General features: G+C 43.9%; 1 protein-coding gene across 7 annotated transcripts in view; it reads left to right on the top strand.

Annotated features, from left to right (window-relative positions):
- The window catches only part of NUDT5 (nudix hydrolase 5), a 32,281-nt gene extending 11,465 nt beyond the window's left edge, over positions 1-20,816 (top strand). For 2 of the 7 annotated variants that reach the window (XM_077935667.1, XM_077935668.1), the window contains 9 exons: positions 6,056-6,163; positions 9,635-9,702; positions 11,434-11,486; positions 12,387-12,494; positions 13,989-14,084; positions 15,130-15,231; positions 16,642-16,659; positions 18,286-18,339; positions 20,470-20,816. In XM_077935667.1, the coding sequence (XP_077791793.1) occupies positions 6,101-6,163; positions 9,635-9,702; positions 11,434-11,486; positions 12,387-12,494; positions 13,989-14,084; positions 15,130-15,231; positions 16,642-16,659; positions 18,286-18,339; positions 20,470-20,579 (672 nt within the window). In that variant the 5' untranslated portion in view covers positions 6,056-6,100 and the 3' untranslated portion in view covers positions 20,580-20,816. Of the gene's footprint in view, positions 1-5,976; positions 6,164-7,677; positions 7,823-9,634; positions 9,703-11,433; positions 11,487-12,386; positions 12,495-13,988; positions 14,085-15,129; positions 15,232-16,641; positions 16,660-18,285; positions 18,340-20,469 lie in introns of all 7 variants that reach the window. The other 5 variants (XM_077935665.1, XM_077935666.1, XM_077935669.1 and 2 more) reach the window with 4 other exon arrangements.
- Positions 20,817-22,285: the final 1,469 nt, after the last annotated feature.

Here is a 22,285-nt window from a genome sequence, read left to right as displayed (position 1 = left end):
GTCTCATAACTTTGTAATCCACAAAAGATAAAGAGGAATAACACAGTCTCTGTCCACTTATAATACAGTTTTAATTTTTCCTTAACTTTTTAGCAATCAAGTCCGAATTTGCAGGGTAAATTCCAAGTTCTTTTGAACTCCTTTCAACGCTTCCGCTTTAGAAAGACTTTGCTCAGCACTTTAAACAGAGACGGAAGACTGACTTCCTTTTTAGCGTCTCCCGCTTTCAGCCGAAATTCACGAATTACTGTTCAAATAGAGTCTCAAATTTCTTACTCACGAGTATGTTGTTTTGAATCAAATGTTTAAAGAAGAAAGGTCAGCGCTCATCAGCAGCAGCCGCGCGGCTTCACTTCCACGGAAAGAGCGATGGATTCACAGCACCGCTACCCCCTCCACGTTCCGGAGCCCCTTACGGGGTCCCTTCTGCGTTTCCGAGGTCGCTCCTGGTGCCCGCCGAATCCCACGGCCACGGGCTCACTCTACCCGTGGATTTTCTGAATGGGTCGTCGCTGTGCCGCAGCGCACGATCCTTTTCCGCGGAGCCCCTCTTCAACAGCTGAAGAGGACCGCCATTGCCGTTTCGCGCCGCCTTCGCGCCGCGCCAACTTCCTATAGAAGTTGCTGAACCTTTGCACATCCTTTCTGATTTGGGGGGCTTTCCATTCCAGCACTGCCTTTACCTTGCCCGGATCCATGGCTAGTCCCTTGTCTGACAGCCTGTATCCCAGGAACTCGACCTCCCTGGCGTGGAATTGGCATTTTTCCAGCTTGACCCACAACTGATGCTTCAATCTCTGTAGCACCTCCCTGATGTCTCTGACGTGTTGCCTTTCATCGTCCGAATAGATTAAGACGTCATCCAAAAAGGCTATGCAATTCTTGTACAGCAGGGGCCCCAACACATGGTGCATGAAGGCTTGAAAGCAGGCCGAGCCCGATTGTAATCCAAATGGCATCACTAAGTACTCAAAAGCCCCCAGGGGGGTGAACATGGTCGTTTTCCATTCGTCCCCTCCCTTATCCTAATCAGATTGTATGCTCCCCTGAGGTCCAGCTTGGTAAAAATCTTCCCCTGCCTCACACGTGTCAAAATATCGTCAATCCTGGGCATTGGGAAAGTCACGGGTTCTGATACCAGGTTCAGGGCCCTGTAATCCACGACTAATCTGGGTTGATTAGTCTCCTTTTTGTCCACAAAGAACACTGGACTGCCCCCCACCGCCTTAGATTCCCTTATGAAACCTCTCTTCAGATTCTTGTCAATAAACTGCCGCAGCTCCTGCATCTCCCGGTCGGACATGGCATACAGCTTACCCACTGGTAACTGAGCCCCTGGAAGCAGGGCCTGGGGGGGGCAGTTTGTCTGCCTCCCTTTCACTGAAGACCTTCTTCAAATCAGCATATTGTGGTGGCACCTGCCTTTTTTGCTTCAGGGCCAACCCCGCCACCCTGGCTACAGTCATTCTTGGTTCCTTCCCTCCCAGACAGTGTTCTGAGCAGTAAGCTGACCCAAAGGTGACCGACCGCTGATGCCATGACACCACCGGGTCATGTAGTGCCAGCCAGTTCATTCCTAGTATTATTGGGGGTCCTGCCAGCGTGGCCACGTGAAAGGCAATGGTTTCCGTGTGCCTAGCAACCCTCATTCGCATTGGCGGTGTCTGGTGTGTCACTTCCCCTCCCAGGAGCTCCCTGCCATCGATGGTGGTCACCTGCAAGGGAAAATCTAGTGGCAACAGGTGGAGTTGGTGCTCCAGAGCAAAGTCTCTGCTGAAGAAATTACACGAGCTGCCAGAATCTAGCAGTCCCTCCACCTTGACGGGGTGCCCGTTTGGGAGTTCTAGCACCACCTCTATGGCTACCGCTGCCTGGGGGGGGGTCAGGCTGGGGCACTTCTATTGGTTGCTGACCTGGCTGCTGGCCCCGCTAGTTGGCAGCCAGGCGTTGGCGTTTCCCTGCGCCTGCCCCTCCTCCCCCTTCTCGTCGTGGCCTGCAGCCCCCATCATGCCTTGCCAGGCCTTTCGTTGAGGGCAGACCTTTGCAAAATGTCCCGGTCGCTGACAGAGGAAACACTTCTTGGTAGTTTTCCACTCCTTTCCCTCCCTTTTCCGACCTTCACCGGCGTTTGAAACTTCGCGCGCTGCATCAATTTCCATCGGCTCTGCCGCCTGGGAAGGCTCCCTCAGTATTTCAGGAATGCGGTTGTCATGGAAACGTTCCGCCCTTATCTCCTGCTTCTCCTGAGCCCGCGCTTCCTGGCGTACCCCGATCGCAAGCACAGTCTTTGTGAGTTCATCCATCGACCGTGGGTGGGGCGCTCGGGACAATTCGTCTTTCACTTCAGGGGACAACCCCCCCTCGAACAACATTTGCATAGGTTCGGAGCCCAGATCCCACCCGAGCTTGTGGACTAACATCGTGAACTGCGACCAGTAGTTTCTGACGGACAGGCTCCCCTGCTTGCACCCCATCAGCTCCCAGCATGTCACGCTTTGCTCAACCTCGCTGGAGAACATCGCGTCCATCGCCTGGTAGAATTTATTGAGATCTTTCAATGCATCATTCTGCGTCGCCATTAGGGGCCTGATCCATTCACGCGCCCCATCCTGCAGATGTCCCACAATGTAAGCCACCCTCTCCCCGTCATTGGCAAAGTCATCTTTCTGCAGTTCCAAAGCGTACTGGATTTCCATTCGGAATGCATTGTAGTCCTGGGGCTTTCCACCAAATTTGTGTACCAGCCCCTGAACCTTCCTCCCTATCGGGGTGGCTCTGACCTGTGCATCCTGAGCCCGTCTCTCCTCCAGCCGCGCCATCAGGGTAGCTACATGCGCCTCCAGGTCTCGGTTCCTCTCAACCAGACCTCGCACCAAGGCTTCTTGCTCTGTTCCTCCGGCCGGCTCTGTTTGGCTCATCGTGCTGCCTCTCCGGGACTGCGCACAAGCAATGTCAGGGACTGACGGATTGCTGTAGGGGTTCTAGGGGTTGCTCGTGCGTAAGCTGGTGCCCACACCTGGCTGGGTTGCCTAAGTGAACCTTTTCTGTCCGGACAGCCACTCACCCGTGGCTGTCTCAATCGCTGGCAGAATCCGTCAGTGGGCATTTCTTAAACTTCTTCCAACAAAGAAGTTCTTTCACGCCCAGTCTCCTCCTACTTTCCCTGCGCGGAAGCCTTCTGCGCAAGGAGGGCGTAGGCAGCGGAGGACCCTTCCTCCTCCCGCTGGTCCCTGGCTAGGAGTCATGTGACCCCCTCTCAGATTCCCCCATCTGCCCCCCTTCTCCACTGGAGCTAAGCTGATTCCCTTCCCCAGAAGATGGGCTGCCTCTCCCAATCCCGGGACGCTCTCTGGGATCCCTCTGGAGCTTGCTCTCTCCCTCCAGCACTGATGGCAGTTCCCTGACACACACATTCTACTCATGCAAAAATATGCTGATTCCTGGACCATCCGCAGGACGGATTTAGAAGGCCATTGGGCCCTTGGGCCTTAGGTTGCCTACTCCTGCCCTATATCCATTGCCCAGTGTGTCGTTGAAGCTTTGACTAACTTGTCTTTCATTTCCCATTCTAATGATAAGTTATACATTTTTGACAATAATTTATCCTTATTCCATAATCATTCTCTTTCATACTCTGAGCTTTGATCTGGAAACCCTCTGTTGTAAACAAAAATTGCCCTTTTCCCTTATGGGGTGTCCAAGAGCCCGTATAGAGTCCTTACGTAGGTTCCCTATTGGTAGGAGAAAATAACAGGCCAACCAGAGAATATTGAGAAGCAAAGCAGCTAGTAAGCTTGATCTTTATTGATCTGTTGCAACAGGGGGCTCCCTTCATCCGCAGGAAAGGAGGAGGAACCCAGAACAAGGGCGCACAAGCCCTTATAAAGACTTTTGAAATTGCCACCCTGTAGATCAAGACCACCCCCAGAAACATCATACAGACATCACAGAAGGGGTGTGATCTAAGACCACCCCTCAGCTACATCATACCTACATCACAGAAAAGGCGGTCTAAAACAGAAATTTGAATGTTTTCCTCCTGTCATTGTTTATCTCCTGTCTGGCAGGTTACTTGATTGGATTGCCTGGAGAGCCTGGCCAGTCTTTTGTAATGATAAATACTTAGTTCCTGGGCCAGGTCACAGGCTCACACCCTATTCATATCTTAAATGTGTCCTTAAAACAGGATTTGTAAGGAAAGAGACAATGGGGAGGTTTCCCACTTTGACCTTGCAGAGAAATCATTTGCTCAGTTTGGGAATCAAAATGGTTTCAGGTCGGTCTTCCTGTGCTGATCTATGTACGTGCTTGGTTGGTACACTTCTGAACATTACCATATATCTAAGACCTCAAAATTCCTATCACACCCATTTTAAAAAAAAATCTAATTTAAACATATAATATATTTGATGATACTATAACCAATCCGTAATTTGGCTCCTTACTTCTTCCATTGGTTTCAATCAAGGTTCACTCCCTGTAAATTCCAACAGATCTCTGTATGTAGCCCATTGTCTGTTTATGTTAATTCCCTTAATTGTGATTGCTTCAGTGGGGGAATACTATTATTGCAGCTTTAATACCTGTTTAATAACTGCATTCAGAATTTCCCTGATGCTTTGGGGCTGTAAAAATATGCAGGAATTCACTTTGTTTGTTCTAGGTCATTACACTGTAGGCTACAGTACAAAGGGGCACTCTGTGTCTTGCATTTTAAAGTTGCAACTAATTTTGTGAGGGGCTTCTAAAATTTCAGTACTGTATAAAGCAACCCCACTTGTTTTCAGAGAGGTTTCACTCATATTAATTTAATTACTTTCTTTTATCTTTGTCTCACAATTTTTCATAAAATTCACTTAATTTTGGTGCTTAAATTGATAACTCCAGTACCAGTTGGCATATATTATTATGGTTGTTGCAATCAGAAATCATATTTAAAAATTATGTCATGGTGCAATACTATGTTCTCATGCTTGAATCTCTTCAGCTATGTTGGTTGTTTATATTCTTTCAACTACAGTATATGATACTTTTGACAGTATCAAAGTCATCTTGCTAATTTGTACCCATTAATGATCATAATATAAGTAACAAAGTAGTCTGGTACTTCAAAAGTATAGAATTAACCCTCAGTTGGGGGTGGGGCAATCTGTAAATAACAGCTTTGTGTTGCCCAGGTAGGTTTTTTAAATACCAGTTTTTCCAATGCTAGATTATAAATTTATTAAACTCTCTTAATATCTTCTCTTTGGTAATGTGAACAATTTAATTTTATTTGTTGCTGCTTTAGTTTTTTTGCTTTAATTTGCTATACTAGTTTATATGCTTTATATTATTATTATTATTATTATTATTATTGACCTTTTTGTTTCTCATTACACTGTGATCTGCCCTGGCAGCATCAGGCTGCATGCACATCATACGTTTAAAGCGCATGGCTGCTTCCAAATAATCCTGGGGACTGTAATTTACCCCTGACAGAGCTATGATTCCCAACACACACTTAATAAACTATAGTGCCCAGGATTCTTTTGGGACAAGTATGTTATGCACACAACCTTAATTTATGTCAAATTAGATAAATTAGGTAAATCATAGGACATTTAGTATTGGAAGAGAGAGCTACAATTAAAAGAATCTTAAATTTAAACAATTAATTGGTTAAATCTGCATAGTTATATTAAATTTAGAATATATGTCCTGCTACTTTAGGGAGCACATTTTGAAACAAGCAATTAAAAGGTTTTTAAAGTATTACTGAGTTGCTAGAATAAATATTGCAATCCTCATTTTTAATCTTAATTGTGACCTGGATTGTCTTCTCATCTGGTTTGGATACTGAGGCAACATCCTGTTGATCTTATGTTCCATTGAGATGAAGGCAGACTCTTTCACCAATGAATAACCAGTCTCTAGTTAGCCAGTATGTTACTTGTCTGATCTGGAGTCTACATTTTGTGTTTATATTTGCTGCAGGGTTGACTTGTTAATTTAGAATGAAAAGAATGAATGGTCTGACTTGATCCTGAGGGCAAATATTGACTCTGGTTTGTAGTTAGGTGGACTTTGTGCTTGAGGTGGCAGACCAACATCACTGAAAATGGAAAAGGAAGCATCTGCTGAAGCTCGGAAAACCACCCAAGAATCTATAGTTAAAGAAGAGGTATGCAATGTTTGTGTGCTTTTTGGCATGTTATTTTGAAGCAACTTAGTTATTGTGATCAAATACTGGGCTTAGTATTGCATAATATCGTATGCAAATGCTACGTATCCTACTGTGATAATGGGAAAGCAGCACCTTTATGTGACTTAGCAAGACCATTTCCTATCATCCAGAGATCTTGCAATTCCAACCTTTTGTCAGGATAGCTGTTTTGCTTTGGAAGGTTATTCTGTTTAGGTACCAAAAGTTTGGAAGCTGATATGAGATGAGTTAGAAATAAGAAAGCAGATGCATCAAAGTCCTTATAGTGTATGCCTGCACTGCAGTTATAAACATAACCACATTTAACCAGTCAATTCATATTTTAAATTTTCTTTTATACTTCTATTCCGTTATTCACCAAATGCTTCAAGGGTGGGTTACAAACATAGGGAACAAGTTGTACTGAACACAGCCCAGCTTGCTTTTGAGCAAACATGCATCACACTGTCCCGTTGAAATTAATGGCAATCTAATGCTCTTCAACATGACCTTAATTGCTCTGAAGACGTTTGTGTTATATTAAGTGAGTTGTGCGTTGGTAATCAAATGTCTGTTGATTCTCAAGAATCAAGAGCAGGGTTCATGGAGTTCCTCACGTAACATCCACCTGACTTCTTGATGTGTCTAGTAAGATGGGACTGCCTCAGTGTGCAGAAATCCGGTGTCCATTAGAGGGACTTGTTAATAATCTGTAATATTTTTCATGCTTAGCTTCCTCTTAATTGGTCTTCTTGACCTCTTGCTTGCCTGGTGCATTTTTGCCAATTCAGTCCCGCTACATTTGATGGTCCACGTAATGTCCAGTTTACCTACCTCTTTCCGCCTATCAATCACATGCCCGTGGGTTGCTGTGAGTAGTTGGGGTAATGATTTAAGCTTGTGTCACAACAGTGTAGGGGGTCACGATAAATTTCTCTCTAGTCCTTCATATCTTTTGTGTAACGTTGTGTAACATTTCAAACAATTGCTCAATCATTACAGGTCTGGTGTGAGTGTGTCAAGTGTGACCAGGGCAGAAGAGGAATTTTATGTTTTTTCTCCCACTTAGTGATTAAGTTGTTGTTATTTACTACATTCTAGGCAACAGTTCTCTGGAGAGTCCACAGATCTAAACCATTTTAAAATAAACTTAATTTCCACAAAACCTGATTTCTGAGTTCAGCATAGCCTCCTGTTACTTATGAAATCAGCTCAATAGCTCTTTTCTCATGGTGTTGCTTATATGCCTTTCATTTGTACCTCTGAATGTACCTATAACCACAGTTATTGATACTTAACCATACAGTCATAGGTATGTTTACCTGGAATTTAGTCCTAGTACATTCAGTGGGACTTATTCCCAGGTAAGTGTGCATAGGATTGTAGCCCTGAGCTCCTACTCACTTGCCTTTTCCTCTTGCCTCTCCTTTTGATTCCTGCTGTTCCTTGTTATTGTTGTCTTCTTTTCTCTTTTTTTTCCTTCCTAACTGCAGTGTCTCATTCTAAAGTCATGAAGGATTGCTGTGGCTCAATGGCTTCCTTCCATTCACTGGCCACACCTGCTCTGTCAGTAGATAAAGCATTAGTGTGATGTCCTTGGGGTCCTACAATAAAGCCCTGGCTTCTAAGGGTCACTGGGTAAGCCAAAGTAACTAGGTGTCTAGTAACTCAGGTTCACACTCACCATAAAATTATCCAAAATACACTTCTGTCAACACCCACTGAAGTGCAGAATAGTAGGACTTTCCTAAGTATGTTCATCTGTGCAGATAAAAGCAAGAACATGAGGTGGAATTCAACCAGACCACAATTCATCAAGTATTTGAACCAACTATTGTATTTATCTAGAAAAGTCATTCGGTGGAAGGGGTAGCCAACTTGATGGCCACCTGATATTGTTGGACTACAACTCCTATCAGCCCTACCCAGCATGGCCAGTGTTGAGGGGTGATGGGAACTATAGTTCAGCATCTACAGGCCATCATGTTGGTGAACTCTACAATAAATAGGAAATAATGTTTCTGCCTAATGCACCGACCCAACATATCAGACTCCCTGCTTCACTATCAGCCTTTGTTCCGGGTCCTTTTCACCTGACTCCTCCAACTGTCATTCTTAACTAACACTCCTTATTTGCCACTCACCTTGATTCTACCCACCATTCTGTCTCACTCTTCACTTCACTTCTCCCACACATTCTTCTAATAGGACTAGTACTAAAATTCTTCTCTCCAACAAGAATGTAAGAACCACCTTGCTGAATCAGACTGAAATCCAGCTCATCCTGCACTGTTTGCCAACAACTAGAGATAACAAGTGAAAGCTCACAAAGGTGGTGGCCATTTGTTCATTGAGTGTGGTGTGCAATAAGCAAAAAACAAAATTAAAATAATTTGGGCATGGTACTCTTGAAGGGACTGCTGCTGTTTAGGTCACACAGATCCGGTGTTTCAGTCTCATCACAGTGTGAATTAAGAGCAGAGTACTCTTGAATTTGGTTTCATACCATTCCGCCTTTGTTGGGCAACCTTTGCTTTGAGAGAAAATGCAAGTCCATTTCACCATTTCATAGTGTAGTGGTGGGTGACCTGTGGCCCTCCAGATGTTGTTGGAATCCAACTACCATCAGCCTCAGCTAGCACAGCCAGTGGTCAGGAATGGTGGGTGCTGTAATGCCTCAGAATCTGCAAGGTCAGAGGTTTCCTATCCCTGCCATAGTAAGCAATTCTGTATTTGGTTCACTTGAGGAAAAGGCACATACGGTACCTGTTGTTTCCCCTTGCCTTTGATTGAAATTCTAGTACTCTCTGTAGAAAATGACCATGTTGTAAAAATAACAGTGCCAAATTATTCCATATATTGTTGATTCAGGCTGCTTTAAAAATGCCCTCAATGGTTAATGTTCATAAAGATTGCTTCCTGTTCAGGGCATATGATCCTTTTCCAAGAGCACATGAGAAAATTATAGAGGGCTCCCTTTACTTTTGAACTTGCACACATCTCTGTGTTCACAGCAAATAGTTCTTCATTCATGTAATGTAATGCAAATACTTTGGTAATGCCTACCATTTTGGAAATGGCAAAACAGCAAAACTATTGTCTTCCTTCATCTATGAGTAAAATCCTGCCATTACTGAACTGAAAGAGAATGCTGATGATGACTTCAGTTTTCCATATTAGCTGTAACCACAGTGGAGGCAGTTTTCATGGTTGTTCCAAATCATCATCTTTGTGGTGAAAATAAAGGGATCGTAGTAGATAGGTCAACAAAGATGGTCAACCCAGTTTGCAGCAGTTTTGGAAAAGCTTGAATCCTGCTTGCTAATTTTCCATGGGCATCTGATTGGCCACTGTGAGAACAGGCTGCTAGACTTAGATGGGCCATTAGCCGGACCCAGCAGGCTTTTCTTAAGTTTTTAAAATGTTTAAGTGATTTTTTCCCCCCTCAAGACGATTGCAGAAAGAAAATGGGTGAAGCTTGAGCAGACAACTTACATTGACCCTGAAGGTCAAACAAGGTAATAATTTTTACCTATTAGCTGTTTTCTAAACCATGGGGTTTTGAAATAGTGTTCTAAGGTAAAGGGACCCCTGACCATTAGGTCCAGTCGTGACCGACTCTGGGGTTGCGCCGCTTATCTCGCTTTATTGGCCGAGGGAGCCAGCGTACAGCTTCCGGGTCATGTGGCCGGCATGACTAAGCCGCTTCTGGCGAACCAGAGCAGCGCACGGAAACAGCGTTTACCTTCCCGCCGGAGCAGTACCTATTTATCTACTTGCACTTTGACGTGCTTTTGAACTACTAGGTTGGCAGGAGCAGGGACTGAGCTAGTGTTCTAGAGAGCTTTTAATAGTGTTCTAGGGAGTTCACATAGGGTTCTTCATTGAGGACACCAGTGGTGATGGACAAATCCCATCAAATTGCAAGACAAATTGCCTATTCCTCTCTATCTGCCCTTGCAGCACATCTCCACAGGAGAGAGTTGGATGTGTGCATAGTTCATGCTGGGCATTTGTGAGTCACAGTAGGCTGGGCCAGCACTCTGCATGAAGTAGGGTGCCCAGATGCAAAAGGGCATGTGGAAGGGGGAATTTCAGCAGGTATAGCTTGCATGACAAGCCACACCTACTGAAATTTCCTATTTTACACAACTATTAAAGGTGCAGGTGCCCCCCCCCCCTTCATGATAGGGTAATCATGAGCTGGCTCCTCAGACAACATCCCAGAATTCTCTGCAGATATTCATGGCCTAATAAACCATGCTTTGTTAGCCAGCAACCCTTCATCTGTAATTCAGTTTTTTTTCAATTGTCTCAATTTCTTACTCATATTTATGTTTCATTGGAACATAGAAAAGCCACAGATTATGGAGCTGGCCTTAAAAGTAAAAGTAATCTACTTGAGAATCTTGTATTTCATTAAAAAGAAAGAAGAAAGTTTCTCATCTGTTTGCATAAGTTTTCCTGAAAGTTTTTAGCAATGCCTAATGTATATTGGAAGTTCCTAGCTGAGAGTTGGGAACGCCCCCTTTGTGAGACAAGGATTAATATCTACTTTTGAGAGAGGGATTTGTCTTTTCTTTGCTCTTTTTATTTTTATTTAGATTTGTTTTTTATTGTATGATGACAAAGTTTCATTAAAAATTATGGGGGGGGGGGGAGAGTAAGTAAGAGCCGAGGTTGCTCAATATTTCTAGTGCTCAGAGGTCAGGACTTATGATCTGGAGCTTCTTCCTGTGACTAGTGAAAGCAGAATGAACTATGCAACACTGGGAAGAAATGCTGCATCGATTGGGCAAAAAAGAGGTCACATTTGTTTGCATAATTTATTCCAGCTGCAGAATTCTGCATTTGTTAGAGTCACTTGGTGCATACCTTTGATTATTATTTTTTAACATTTTAACATTTTTTTTAGCATATAGAATCATAGAATCATAGAGTTGGAATAGACCACAAGGGCCATCGAGTCCAACCCCCTGCCAAGCAGGAAACACCATCAGAGCACTCCTGACATATGGTTGTCAAGCCTCTGCTTAAAGACCTCCAAAGAATATACTCTCAGCTTTGAGAGATTTTTTTCATGAAGGAAAAAAATTCTCTGTGACATCAGCAAGAACTCCGTTCTTGAAGTACCTTAGGATGTAGAGTGAGGTATTATAACAGTAATAATGATTAACATCTCATTTTGGGAACCAACATGTTTACATTGACATCTATCTTCTTCCCATCTCCTCCTTTCTATTTAATAGAGTATGGGAATCTGTGAAGCGTACTACCAGAAAAGAGGGGGTTTCTGCTGATGGTGAGCAAGTCTTTACATTGACAAACACAAAACACCTGTTACTTCACTGGCTGCTGAGAGTCTCCTAATGTTAGATAAGCTGGGGACATACATGAGAGAACACCAATATATATGGGAATATTGATTGTTGAGATTATTGGTCCTTCACCAAATTTCAGGCAAGCATTTTATCGTCGTTGAAATTTATAATAATTATAATGATGGTTTCCATTTTCATTCAGTAGCTAGTGGTTCATAACAGTGGCTGTATGTGTGAACAGGCCCCCAGGCATGCCCTCAAAGCTAAGTGACCTGCCAGTCTTCCCTTCCCCACCTTTTATAATCAGAGCGTGGAAAGGAAGATGCAAAACAGTGTGGTCTGGTACCCGCTTGGATACTTGTGGATAGTAGGCCACAGCAGCACTGTTAAGATGGTTTGAAAAAAGAGCCATATGAATTTCCTAAACTAATGTTTGTTTCCAGTTGTGTTCTGGAGAATCCTGGTGTTCATTAAAAGCTTCTTCAGGGCTATAATTAGGAATGGCAGACTGGCTTCTCTGATGGACAGCTTGCCACCTATTCCAGTCTTCCCCTATGATTGGCAGCTGCAGTGGAGTGTTGGATGGTTATCTTCTCCATTCACCTATGTGGATGGTATGACCCAACAGGTCAAACCAAGCACCTTATGTGAACTGAGGATATGCCCTAAATCATCTTCCAGAATCTTCTGCAACATTCAGGGCTTCCAAGTAGATACTGAAATTGTTCCCTCAAGGGAGAAAGTGTGAAAACCATTACTCTGAAACTGATAACATGGACACAACCATCAAGTACACTGCATGAGATACCTTGAGTGAGTTACTGATCTTTGTCTGTTTCAGTGCAGGCATGTTTTTGCAAGTTCCTTCTCTGTATTGGCAGGTGTTGCTGTTATTCCAGTGTTGCAAAGAACTCTTCACTATGACTGTGTTGTCCTAGTGAAGCAATTTAGGCCTCCCATGGGAAACTACTGCTTGGAATTCCCTGCAGGTAGGTGGTTCACCTCAGCTTCCTTGTTAATTTTAAGGTAAGGCTCTTGCCATTGTGAGAGAGGCACTAGCTGTTTCTTGGGATGCTTATATGTTTGGAAATAGGCCACAAGTCCTGTGTTGCAAACCCCTTAGGTTAAATTCTTTCAGTGGTATTGCACCCTGGACATATCTGCACATTGCTATTTCTGATTTTATCAGAATTAATGCCTTGTAACTAGGAATGGAGGAGAACTTTATTTGGTGTGCCCTTTTAAGTGAGCAGGCCTATTTTACACCTTCCTAACTAAGACATAGATTAGAACACAATTATCCTTTTGATCTTGCACTTCTCTGAACTTTGCAATACATTTTTTTTGTTGGGGGGTAATCAAGGTGTAAAAATGTGTATTTTAGGATAAAGTGCATTCAGAAAGGCATTCATTGAGGAAAAATACATTTAAATATGTTCTTATATACAAGTTTTTTTAAAAAAATCAGAGATGAATGTGGAAAGTGGATGGAAGACACTTACAAATGAACCCATGTCAAATTGATAGGGACAGAAATGGGCTGTGCATGTAACAAGAGCCAGACTAGGAAGTAATTGCTTAAAACAGTTGAGAGCAGCAAGGAATGTTGAGAGGGAAGGTCAGCTTTCACTTGCCTTCCCTTCACACTTCTTTTTGGCAAACAGGCCAAGTATTGTGTAAGATACATGCATTTGTCCTACAGATCTAGTCTGGTATGGAGCCTCAGGATTCTAAACATGCCCCCGTAGTCTGTACTCTTCAAAACTTGTGTGCCCCATCCTGTGAAGAATCTTGCTGGTATCATTATGAGGAGATTGGCTTTTTAATGCATATGTATAATGCATTTAGGGATGCGGGTGGCACTGTGGGTTAAACCACAGAGCCTAGGACTTGCCAATCCGAAGGTCGGTGGTTTGAATCCCCGCGACGGTGTGAGCTACCGTTGCTCAGTCCCTGCTCCTGCCAACCTAGCAGTTCAAAAGCACGTCAGAGTGCAAGTAGATGAATAGGTACCACTCCGGCGGGAAGGTAAACGGCGTTTCCGTGCGCTGCTCTGGTTTGCCAGAAGCGGCTTAGTCATGCTGGCCACATGACCCAGAAGCTGTACGCCGGCTCCCTTGGCCAGTAAAGTGAGATGAGCACCGCAACCCCAGAGTCGGTCACGACTGGACCTAATGGTCAGGGGTCCCTTTACCTATAATGCATTTTAATAATTAGAGTAGTGATAGGGAGAACCTGTGGGCCTCTAGATGTTGTATGCCAGCTCTCATCATCCCTGATCGTCAGTCACTTTGGCTGGGGCATATGGGAGTTGTAACAAAATTTCGAGGGCGCCAGAGTCCCCATCCATGAATTAGAACATTTATCTTGCCACTAAGTCTTGTGCTTTCTTCCTAGCCATGCCAATGTCATCACCCCCCCCCCCAAAAAAAGGTCCATTTACCGTTGTTGATCTTAGTTACAATTCAACCTTTACATCACAGGTCTAATTGATAGCAATGAAACCCCAGAAAGTGCTGCTTTACGTGAGCTGGAGGAAGAAACAGGATACAGAGGGGAGATCCTTGAATGCTCTCCAGGTAACTTCTGTATTTTGTCTTGACTGTTTGGATGGAAAATGTTGATGCATGTCCTTTTATGGAGCACTTTGGAATGCTCAAAGGGCTTGCAGTTGGAAATATCAAACATAACTGCCATACCATAAATGCTGTCTAATTATTTTCTAATAAATGCATGCTGGAACATTTCACCAGTGCAAAGAGGCATGCCCTAGCAAACTCTGGGCATACCTATGAAGGTGCTGATGGAGCTGGTCAGAACACTTGCAAAATTTGGGGCTTTTCAGCTGAGAAAAAGGGAGAAGGGAGGGACATGAGGAACATTATGTGGGGAAAGTGGATAGGGAGAAAGTTTATTCCCCCCTCCTCTCATACCAGAGCCCAGGATCATTCAATAAAGCTAAGTGGTTAGAAGCTCAGGACAGATGAAATGAAGTACTTTCCCCAAACTGAGCCCATCTAGGAGAAGGAAAACTGATCCTAAACCTCTGCTGCCTTGCAGGATATTTTGGGGAGAAGAAAGGGCTAAGGTGTAAATCCTACACAAATTTGGAGCAGAGTCCCTAAGATGGTTGGATGGCACCGTGTCTGCCTCCTCCTGGCAACTCCTGCAGCCAAGCTGGTGCCAAATGTATGGCTCCGCTTTCCTTTTAACCACATCAGTGAGGCTGAGATGGCAGTCTTGTTATCTGGGCAGCCCAGGGCCTCCAGACACACTGCCCAGGCTTGCTCCCCAGAGGGGTCACTTGAGTGCTGCTAATGTAGCGGTTTGCCTACCCCCAGAGGCACACACATTGTCTCTCAAGACAGATGGATCCCACCAACAACTGGTTGTTGTAAAATGCTTGGCTATCTAGTTTCTGAATTCCATGTATTTCTCTGGCTTGCTGGAACTAGAGGATCTGAGCGTATGCACAGTGGTCCCTAGTCTTCGGCGGCACATTAGAGTTGTTTATCTAGTTCTTAATTAGGAGCAGATTCTGTGATATTCCTTCTGTGTCTTTGAGAACAAATGTGTATTTATTAGCATGTCAGACAAATAACTGAAGAAAGATGCTTTCTGTAGCTTTGTGCTTGGATCCTGGATTGACTAACTGTGCATCACACATTGCAACAGTCACCATTAATGGAGATATTCCTGCCAATCTGAAGCCCAAACAAAAACCAGGTGAGTCCACCACTTGATATAATCTTCTCTTATTCTTGTATCAAAACATTTTCAGTGCCCTATTTGAAACACCCTGTATTTATACACATATATTCAAAGTGAAATTTCTGTTCATGTTGGTGTCTTTCTGCAAGGAGCCAAACATAAATCCTCAATATAAGAGTTGTCAATGTTATACCTAATAGCCAGAAAGCAGGAGTCATTGTGTGGTTTACGGGAAATACTGTAGTAGCATTTTTGTGGACTGTCCTATTTACAGGATGCAAGTGAGGCTTGCACAGTGTGACTACTGCTCCACTTTAAAAGCATATATAGTATGATTAACACATTTTTAAAAAGGATCTCCAGGCTCTGCAGACTGAAGTTGTGCCCTTCAGAGTTCCTCCACTGCTTGGCACAAATACAGTGGTACCCCGGGTTAAGAACTTAATTCGTTCTGGAGGTCCGTTCTTAACCTGAAACTGCTCTTAACCTGAGGTACCACCTTAGCTAATGGGGCCTCCCGCTGCCGCCGCGTCACCACCACGTGATTTCTGTTCTCTTTCTGAAGCAAAGTTCTTAACCCGAGGTACTATTACAGAGTCTGTAACCTGAAGCGTCTGTAACCCGAGGTACCGCTGTACAGAAATACAGATAAGATAAGAAACAAAGTAGCATGGTAGCTCTTAAACTGTCTGGGAGCTGCATAAGCCTAAATTCAAGAAGGTGCAGTAGATATTAAGAGTCTGCCTCCCCCTTCGTCTCACCCCTCCCCTTTTAGCTGCATGGGAAGAAGGGTTCAGTATGTGGGGATCCAGGGCAGGGGGCTTCCTTGGTCTGAGGGAAGCAGCTACAGTTTGTCTGGTAGGAAGCTGTGGAGATTGAAGAGAGGAGCCTTCGGGGGCAGAAGTGGAGGCATCTTGGGTGTTCTGAGCCAGGGGAATGTTAATATAAGTAAATGTGGTGGCAGGCATTGTGGCAAGGCTGTTTAGGAAGAGGCGGAACTGAAGGGTTGAGCTGTGTGGGGTTGCTAGAGACCGAAAAGTGTCCTGGAGCATTTAGAGAGAGAATTCAGATAAGTGGATTTAGGCTTAAGAAGTAGAGCAGCACCAAGAAGCCTTGCATGTCATGCATGCTGAGTACCACCTCCCACCCTCCATGTGTGCAGCACAAACATCTGCACGTAGGGAGCCTTTGCACATGTTTGCACTGTATATGCAGGCGCCAGGGACTCTACCATGCAACAGCAGGACTACTGGATCCAACCCTGATCCTGTGCTGCTCCATTCAGGAGCATGAGCAGCTATATAGGACTATGTTTCAATAATATTGTGGATAAATTGTTCAGAAAGGAAGTCTGATATCAGAGTGAAAAACAGAAGTATCTAGAGTCACAAACCTTAATTCCCATTGTGTTTATGCTTTGTTTTGTATATGCAGAGGAAGGAGGTACGTTGTCTGCTTAAGTTCACTATGGCTGGCATCACAGATAAGTATGCTAGATACTTCTGAATATTCCAGTGTAGTTTTGGCTCAATAAAGCCCTTTTGTCTTTTAAGTTCAATAGCTATCTCTTTCTGGGTCACCCTAACTTTTTCCAGTAACACATTGAGTAGTATAGAATTTTAAAAATGTAGACTTCACTGGTGTATTAAAAGAAGTTAATCCCATTTAGCATGATCTGCAGGAAAGGGATCCAAAATCAATTTCCTTAAAAAGAAAAGTTGGGAACAATGGGTTGGATCCAAAAAACTGAGTGGAAAGAAAGCAAGACACTAGCACTGTTCTCCAAATGGGTTGACACAGCCTAAGTAGTTGACCCAAACTTTTGCACCGCTGCTCTTCTTGTCTGTGATGTCACACTGAGCTTTGGAGACACCTAGGAGAGTTGACAAGCCCTTGCCTCTTTTTCACTCTGCGGTGGCAGGGGAGGACATGGGTTTGACTGTTACACAAAGCTCAGTGTATAGATCTTTGGCTTTGTAGAGTATGGAGGAATCTCCCAGACTTTACACTGCCTTAGGAAAGGCTTGAAAAGCACCGAGATCTTTTCCAGAGAAATTACCCACTGTCTCCTAGTGTGGACGAAGAGGTGATCTTGCTATTACCACTTCTGAGGTGACAGATATATTTGCGTAATTCCACTTGTGTAAGAGTTCATTGCACACTGCTATAAGTTCTCATGCTTCCATTTGTGCAAGTTTTTTGGATTTACCTTCACTTTTATTGCATAACCCTGAAGGTAGAGGTGCAAAATAGCCCTTTTGTTGTTAAGTTGCTTTGAGACTTTTTTATGAAGTGACTAAGAAATAATAATAGTAATAATGATGATGATGATGATGATGTTGTTATTCTGTAAGTGGGAGACACATTCCATGAGCAGAAGGACTTTTATTTGGATCCAGTCCCATACTTCATGCAACTAAGTTTTGAACTAGGGAAGAGATGAGGAAACCTGTGACCCTCCAATTATTATTGGACTACAGTGCATACCAGCCCACATGGCCAATGGTCAGGGATGATGGGAGATGTAGTCTGATAACACCTAGAGGGCCACAGGTCCACCCCTCAGAACTAAAGTTTCCATTATTTCTAGGATAGTGTTTTCGCAGGTAAAAATCAACAGAGCTCAACTGCAATGTTGTGATCTCCTTTTAACCGAGGAGTCAGAAACTGGTGACGCCTTTGACTAATCTAGTCCTCCAAATCCTAGTTCATGTGTACCACAGAATAACTGCCTTCAATATTGGCAATAGAACACCTCTTTCTGATTCCTGGTGACCCAAACATTTGCCACTGTCTACCTCTGCGCACCATTACTCAACACTAGGGGGAGTAAGCAGTTTTTTGCAGAAACAGCTGGCCTTGGGTGGAGGAGCGAAGTACTGTGAATAGGAGGCATAGTCATGTCAGCATAACATGAATGGGGCTGGTTGTAGCTCACTGGCTTTCCTTATAAGTTTCAGTATATGTGAAACTCATCTTATTTTCAGCTTTAGACTAAAAGGAGAGTCACCTTGTGGAATAGAGTAGAAATTATGTAATGCGTAATTTTCTTTCTTTCCCCTCCCTCAGAATTTGTAGAAGTTGTTACACTACCAAAGAATGATTTATTGCAGAGAATTGAGGGTAAGTACCATCACTGAAGAAAAGATTCATGAAAATTGAAATGGTGGCAGAGTTTGCAAAGTCAGGGCCTTCTAAAAGGATTTTCTGAGAATGAAGCATATTTTTCTTGAATGCCAGGGAAGATTCCCAATAGGAGACCTATTTCTACCTGACATCAGTCTTCTGAGCAGGGATGCTTAGCTACACCTACATATTACCCTCCAAAATACCACAGCAAACCGTTATTTCATTTATACATCCTTGAAAACCTGTGAAGTAGATGGTTGAGGCAGGATTTCATGTCCCTGTGGAACTGCACCTATTAGCTGCATCACTGGCAAAAAGAACAGACCTGCTTGTGACCATAGCAAAACTGAAGGGGGGAAGAAGCAAGACGGACAGGAACAAATAAAATATACAATATGGGGGGGGGGGGTCAAAAGGAGAAGAGTGGAGGAGGTAACTGAAAACCCTGAGAGGTAAAAAAAGACTCTGTGTGTTTAGTCATTGGCCGTATTTTTTAAAAAGAGGCCTGAGTTTAAAAAGGAATTTTAAGCATTAGCTCAAGTGTTTTGCAAAGGGCTGTTCTCTGCTGTTTTTCCTCCAAACCACTATAGTTCCTTTAAAAAAGAAACAACCTCAAGGATTTTAGAGCCAAACTGCATCATCAATAGAATGATATGGCTGAACTCTTGAGGCTGGGGGTGGGATGTCTGGCTGCTCTGCCAGCTTTAAAACAAAACAGCAAAGTCTTCCTGCGTCTGGAACAGGGGTGGGAAAACTTTTGGCTTGAGAGCCACATTTCTTTTTGGGCAACCTCACAAAAGAGGGTGATGAAATGACTGTGAATGTTACTACTGTACTGCAGGCTGGATTCTACACACACTCTTCTCTGACCTCCAGCCAGGCAAGCAAGAGTTGGTACTGGAGGTCAAGGATTTTCCAAATTCATGATGGAGGGGATGCATCCCAAAGGCCAGCTAGGGAGGCCTGGAGGTCAGCATTTGATTCTCACTGCAGGCCTGAGATTCCTCGTCCCTGATATGGAAAATCAGGGGAAAGGCATGGTGGATTTTTTAAAATCTAGGGTGCAATCAGACTTGGTTTTCCTTCTTCTGCAGCATTAAGAGCTGTATTATGCTGTTCTGCCTTATAACAGTTGGGGGGGGGGAGTGTGCACTCTCCTCTGTATCGCTGTTCTAGTGGTCATCTTACTCAGTTTTATATGACTTTAAGACCAAACATCTTGGTAAAATTTAAGTACAATTATACCTTGGAAGTCGATCGGAATTTGTTCCAGAAGTCTGTTCGACTTCCAAAACGTTTGGAAAGCAAAGCACAGCTCCTGCAGCCAATCAGAATCTGCGGAAGCCCCATCGGACTTTAGGCTTCCAAAAATAGTTTGCAGACCGGGACAGTCACTTCCAGGTTTGTGACGTTCGGGAGCCAAAATGTTCGAGACTATAGTACGACTATGGTAATATTCTCCTGACAATTTAAGATCACACAATTCAGAGAGAGTTGATTATTTATTGTTGTTGTTGATTGAACTTGGTGAGAACCACCCAGAAAACTTTGTTGATTGGGCAGTTGGTTGGACAGCATGGCCTTGGTTACCATATCCTGGCTCTGAGTGCAGGGTGGCACACAGTTGTTTTCGTTATGTCCTGAATGCTCCGTGTGTGGTCTGCCAGGGGGTGTGGGAAGCAATGGCCAAGGCTGCTCCACTCACTTTCTGGCAGACCACCCATGAGAAGAGCATATGATTATTTTTGCAGATTTGCTTTTTCGCAACTACCACATTGCAGAAGGTGCACGTAAAACCAAGTTGAACTCAGATACAGTAGTTTCAACAATGTTAAGTGCATACAATGCAAAGTTTTGTGGCCTGAAAGCAGAGTGTAAAAAAATTAGCTCAGTCAGTACAGCCTAAGATGTGATCTCAGGGTCTTGGGTTTGAAGCCCCACATGGGGCAGAAGATTCTGGCATTGTAGGAACCCTTGTGGTTCCGTCCAACTCTGCGATTCTACTCTTTTATTCTAACAATACACGTTTCCTCAACATATGTGTGACTTGTGTTCTTTGGAACATTGGGATTAAACCAGTCTTGCTTATACTACTTTAACAAAATATTTATCTATTTTTTCCAGAGCTGGTGTCAGAGGAGCACATGATAGTCGATGCAAAAGTATATGCTTATGCCTTGGCACTGAGGCACGCAACAGATCAGCCATTCCAAGTGCCATTTATGAAATTCTAAGACTGCTTAGTTGTTTGGAAGGATGTTCCTGTATGGAGCTAAGGCACCATTTCTTTCCTGTGACAGTCAACAAGCTGAATGAAACAGTAAGCTTTTTCTAAAAAAAAGAGAGTAAAGTTTATAGCAGTCTAACTGGCCTGTTTGTTGAAAAGAAAGAAACAATTTCACTTAATTCATTTTCTGTATCCAATTAACTGGAGATTTCCTGAGAAAAATAAATCTCTTACTGCCTTCTGACAGGGTATTGTTCTTCTTCTATTGTCTTAGAAATTCTGAGCCCTGAAATTAGTGTGAGCAGAAAGACTAGCTTTGTGAGGGGCTGGAATCTGGCTTATTTGTAAATCAGGTATTACTTGTTTTTTCTCCCTAAGCCAAGGGCCTTAGATGGAAATAGGAAAACAATGTACAGTGGTACCTCGGGTTAAGAACTTAATTCGTTCTGGAGGTCCGTTCTTAACCTGAAACTGTTCTTAACCTGAGGTACTGCTTTAGCTAATGAGGCCTCCTGCTGCCACCGCGCCGCCGAAGCACAATTTCTGTTCTCATCCTGTAGCAAAGTTCTTAACCTGAAGCACTATTTCTGGGTTAGCGGAGTCTGTAACCTGAAGCGTATGTAACCTGAAGCATATGTAACCCGAGGTACCACTGTACAAGGCTAGGCTAGTAGCCAGAGGTTTCACGCAGTGTAAGGGGCTGCATTACACTGAAGTGCATGCTCCTACTTCCAGAAGTGAAACTCTGCATATGCTCTTAGCCATTGCTGCACAGAGAGGTCATCAGGTGCATCACTTTGATGTGGATGTAGCCTATTTGAACTCAGACCTAAAGGAGGATCTGTACATGCTCCCTTCATGGTTTGAGGTCAATAGGCCAGATGCAGTGTGGAAGCTCCACAAATCCATTTACAGCCTGAAACAATCGGCCAGGAACTGTAACTTGTGTCTGAATGAAGCCTTGCAGGGCATGGGTTTCAAGAGGAGTCTTGCTGACAGCTGCCTGTACCTGAAAGGGTCAGGAGAGTCACAGGAGCTAGTATCGGTGTTTGTAGATGACATAATCTACGTGGCCAGGACTGAGAAACGGGTTCAAGGTTTTGCCAAAGAGCTTGGGAAACGTTTCCAGCTCAAAAACCTAGGTCCAGTGAAAATTTACCTAGGCGTCCAGGTTGATAGAACCCAGGACGGAAGCTTCTCTCAGTCAGAAAGGCAAGATTGAGCAGTTGCTTGAGAAGTTCAAAATGTCTGAATGTGCAGGGGTCAGAACACCCATGGAAATGAGCTACGTGAAAGACAGTAAGCTTGGGGAACATGCTGAGTTCGAAAACACAGATCTTTCAGTCAGCTCTGGGTAGTCTGTTGTATCTCTCCCAGTGGAGCAGACCTGACATAGCGTTTGCTGTGAATCTGCTCAGCAGGGAGGCTACAAAGCCAAGTGTGAGTGCCTGGAATGGTATCAAGAGGGTGCTGTGATACCTGCAGGATACCAAAGATTTCTGCCTCAAGCTGTCAGCTGAGGATGAAGCACAGCTCACCTACTGGGCGAATCTGGAAGACAGGAAGTCTGTGTCTGGAATGGTAATAAAGTTTGGGAAATCTCTAGTTGAGTGGAAGTCCCGAAAGCAAAGTCTCATTGTGCTTTCCTCTACTGAAGTGAGTTCAGTGAGTTGTCAGAACTCTGCAGGGAACTAGAGTTTTACACTTGTTTGG

Source organism: Podarcis muralis, chromosome 10 (genome assembly GCF_964188315.1).
Source record: "Podarcis muralis chromosome 10, rPodMur119.hap1.1, whole genome shotgun sequence".
NCBI lineage: Eukaryota > Metazoa > Chordata > Lepidosauria > Squamata > Lacertidae > Podarcis > Podarcis muralis.
The sequence above is the reverse complement of the archived record's forward strand: the minus strand, read 5'-3'. Positions and strand labels throughout refer to the sequence as shown.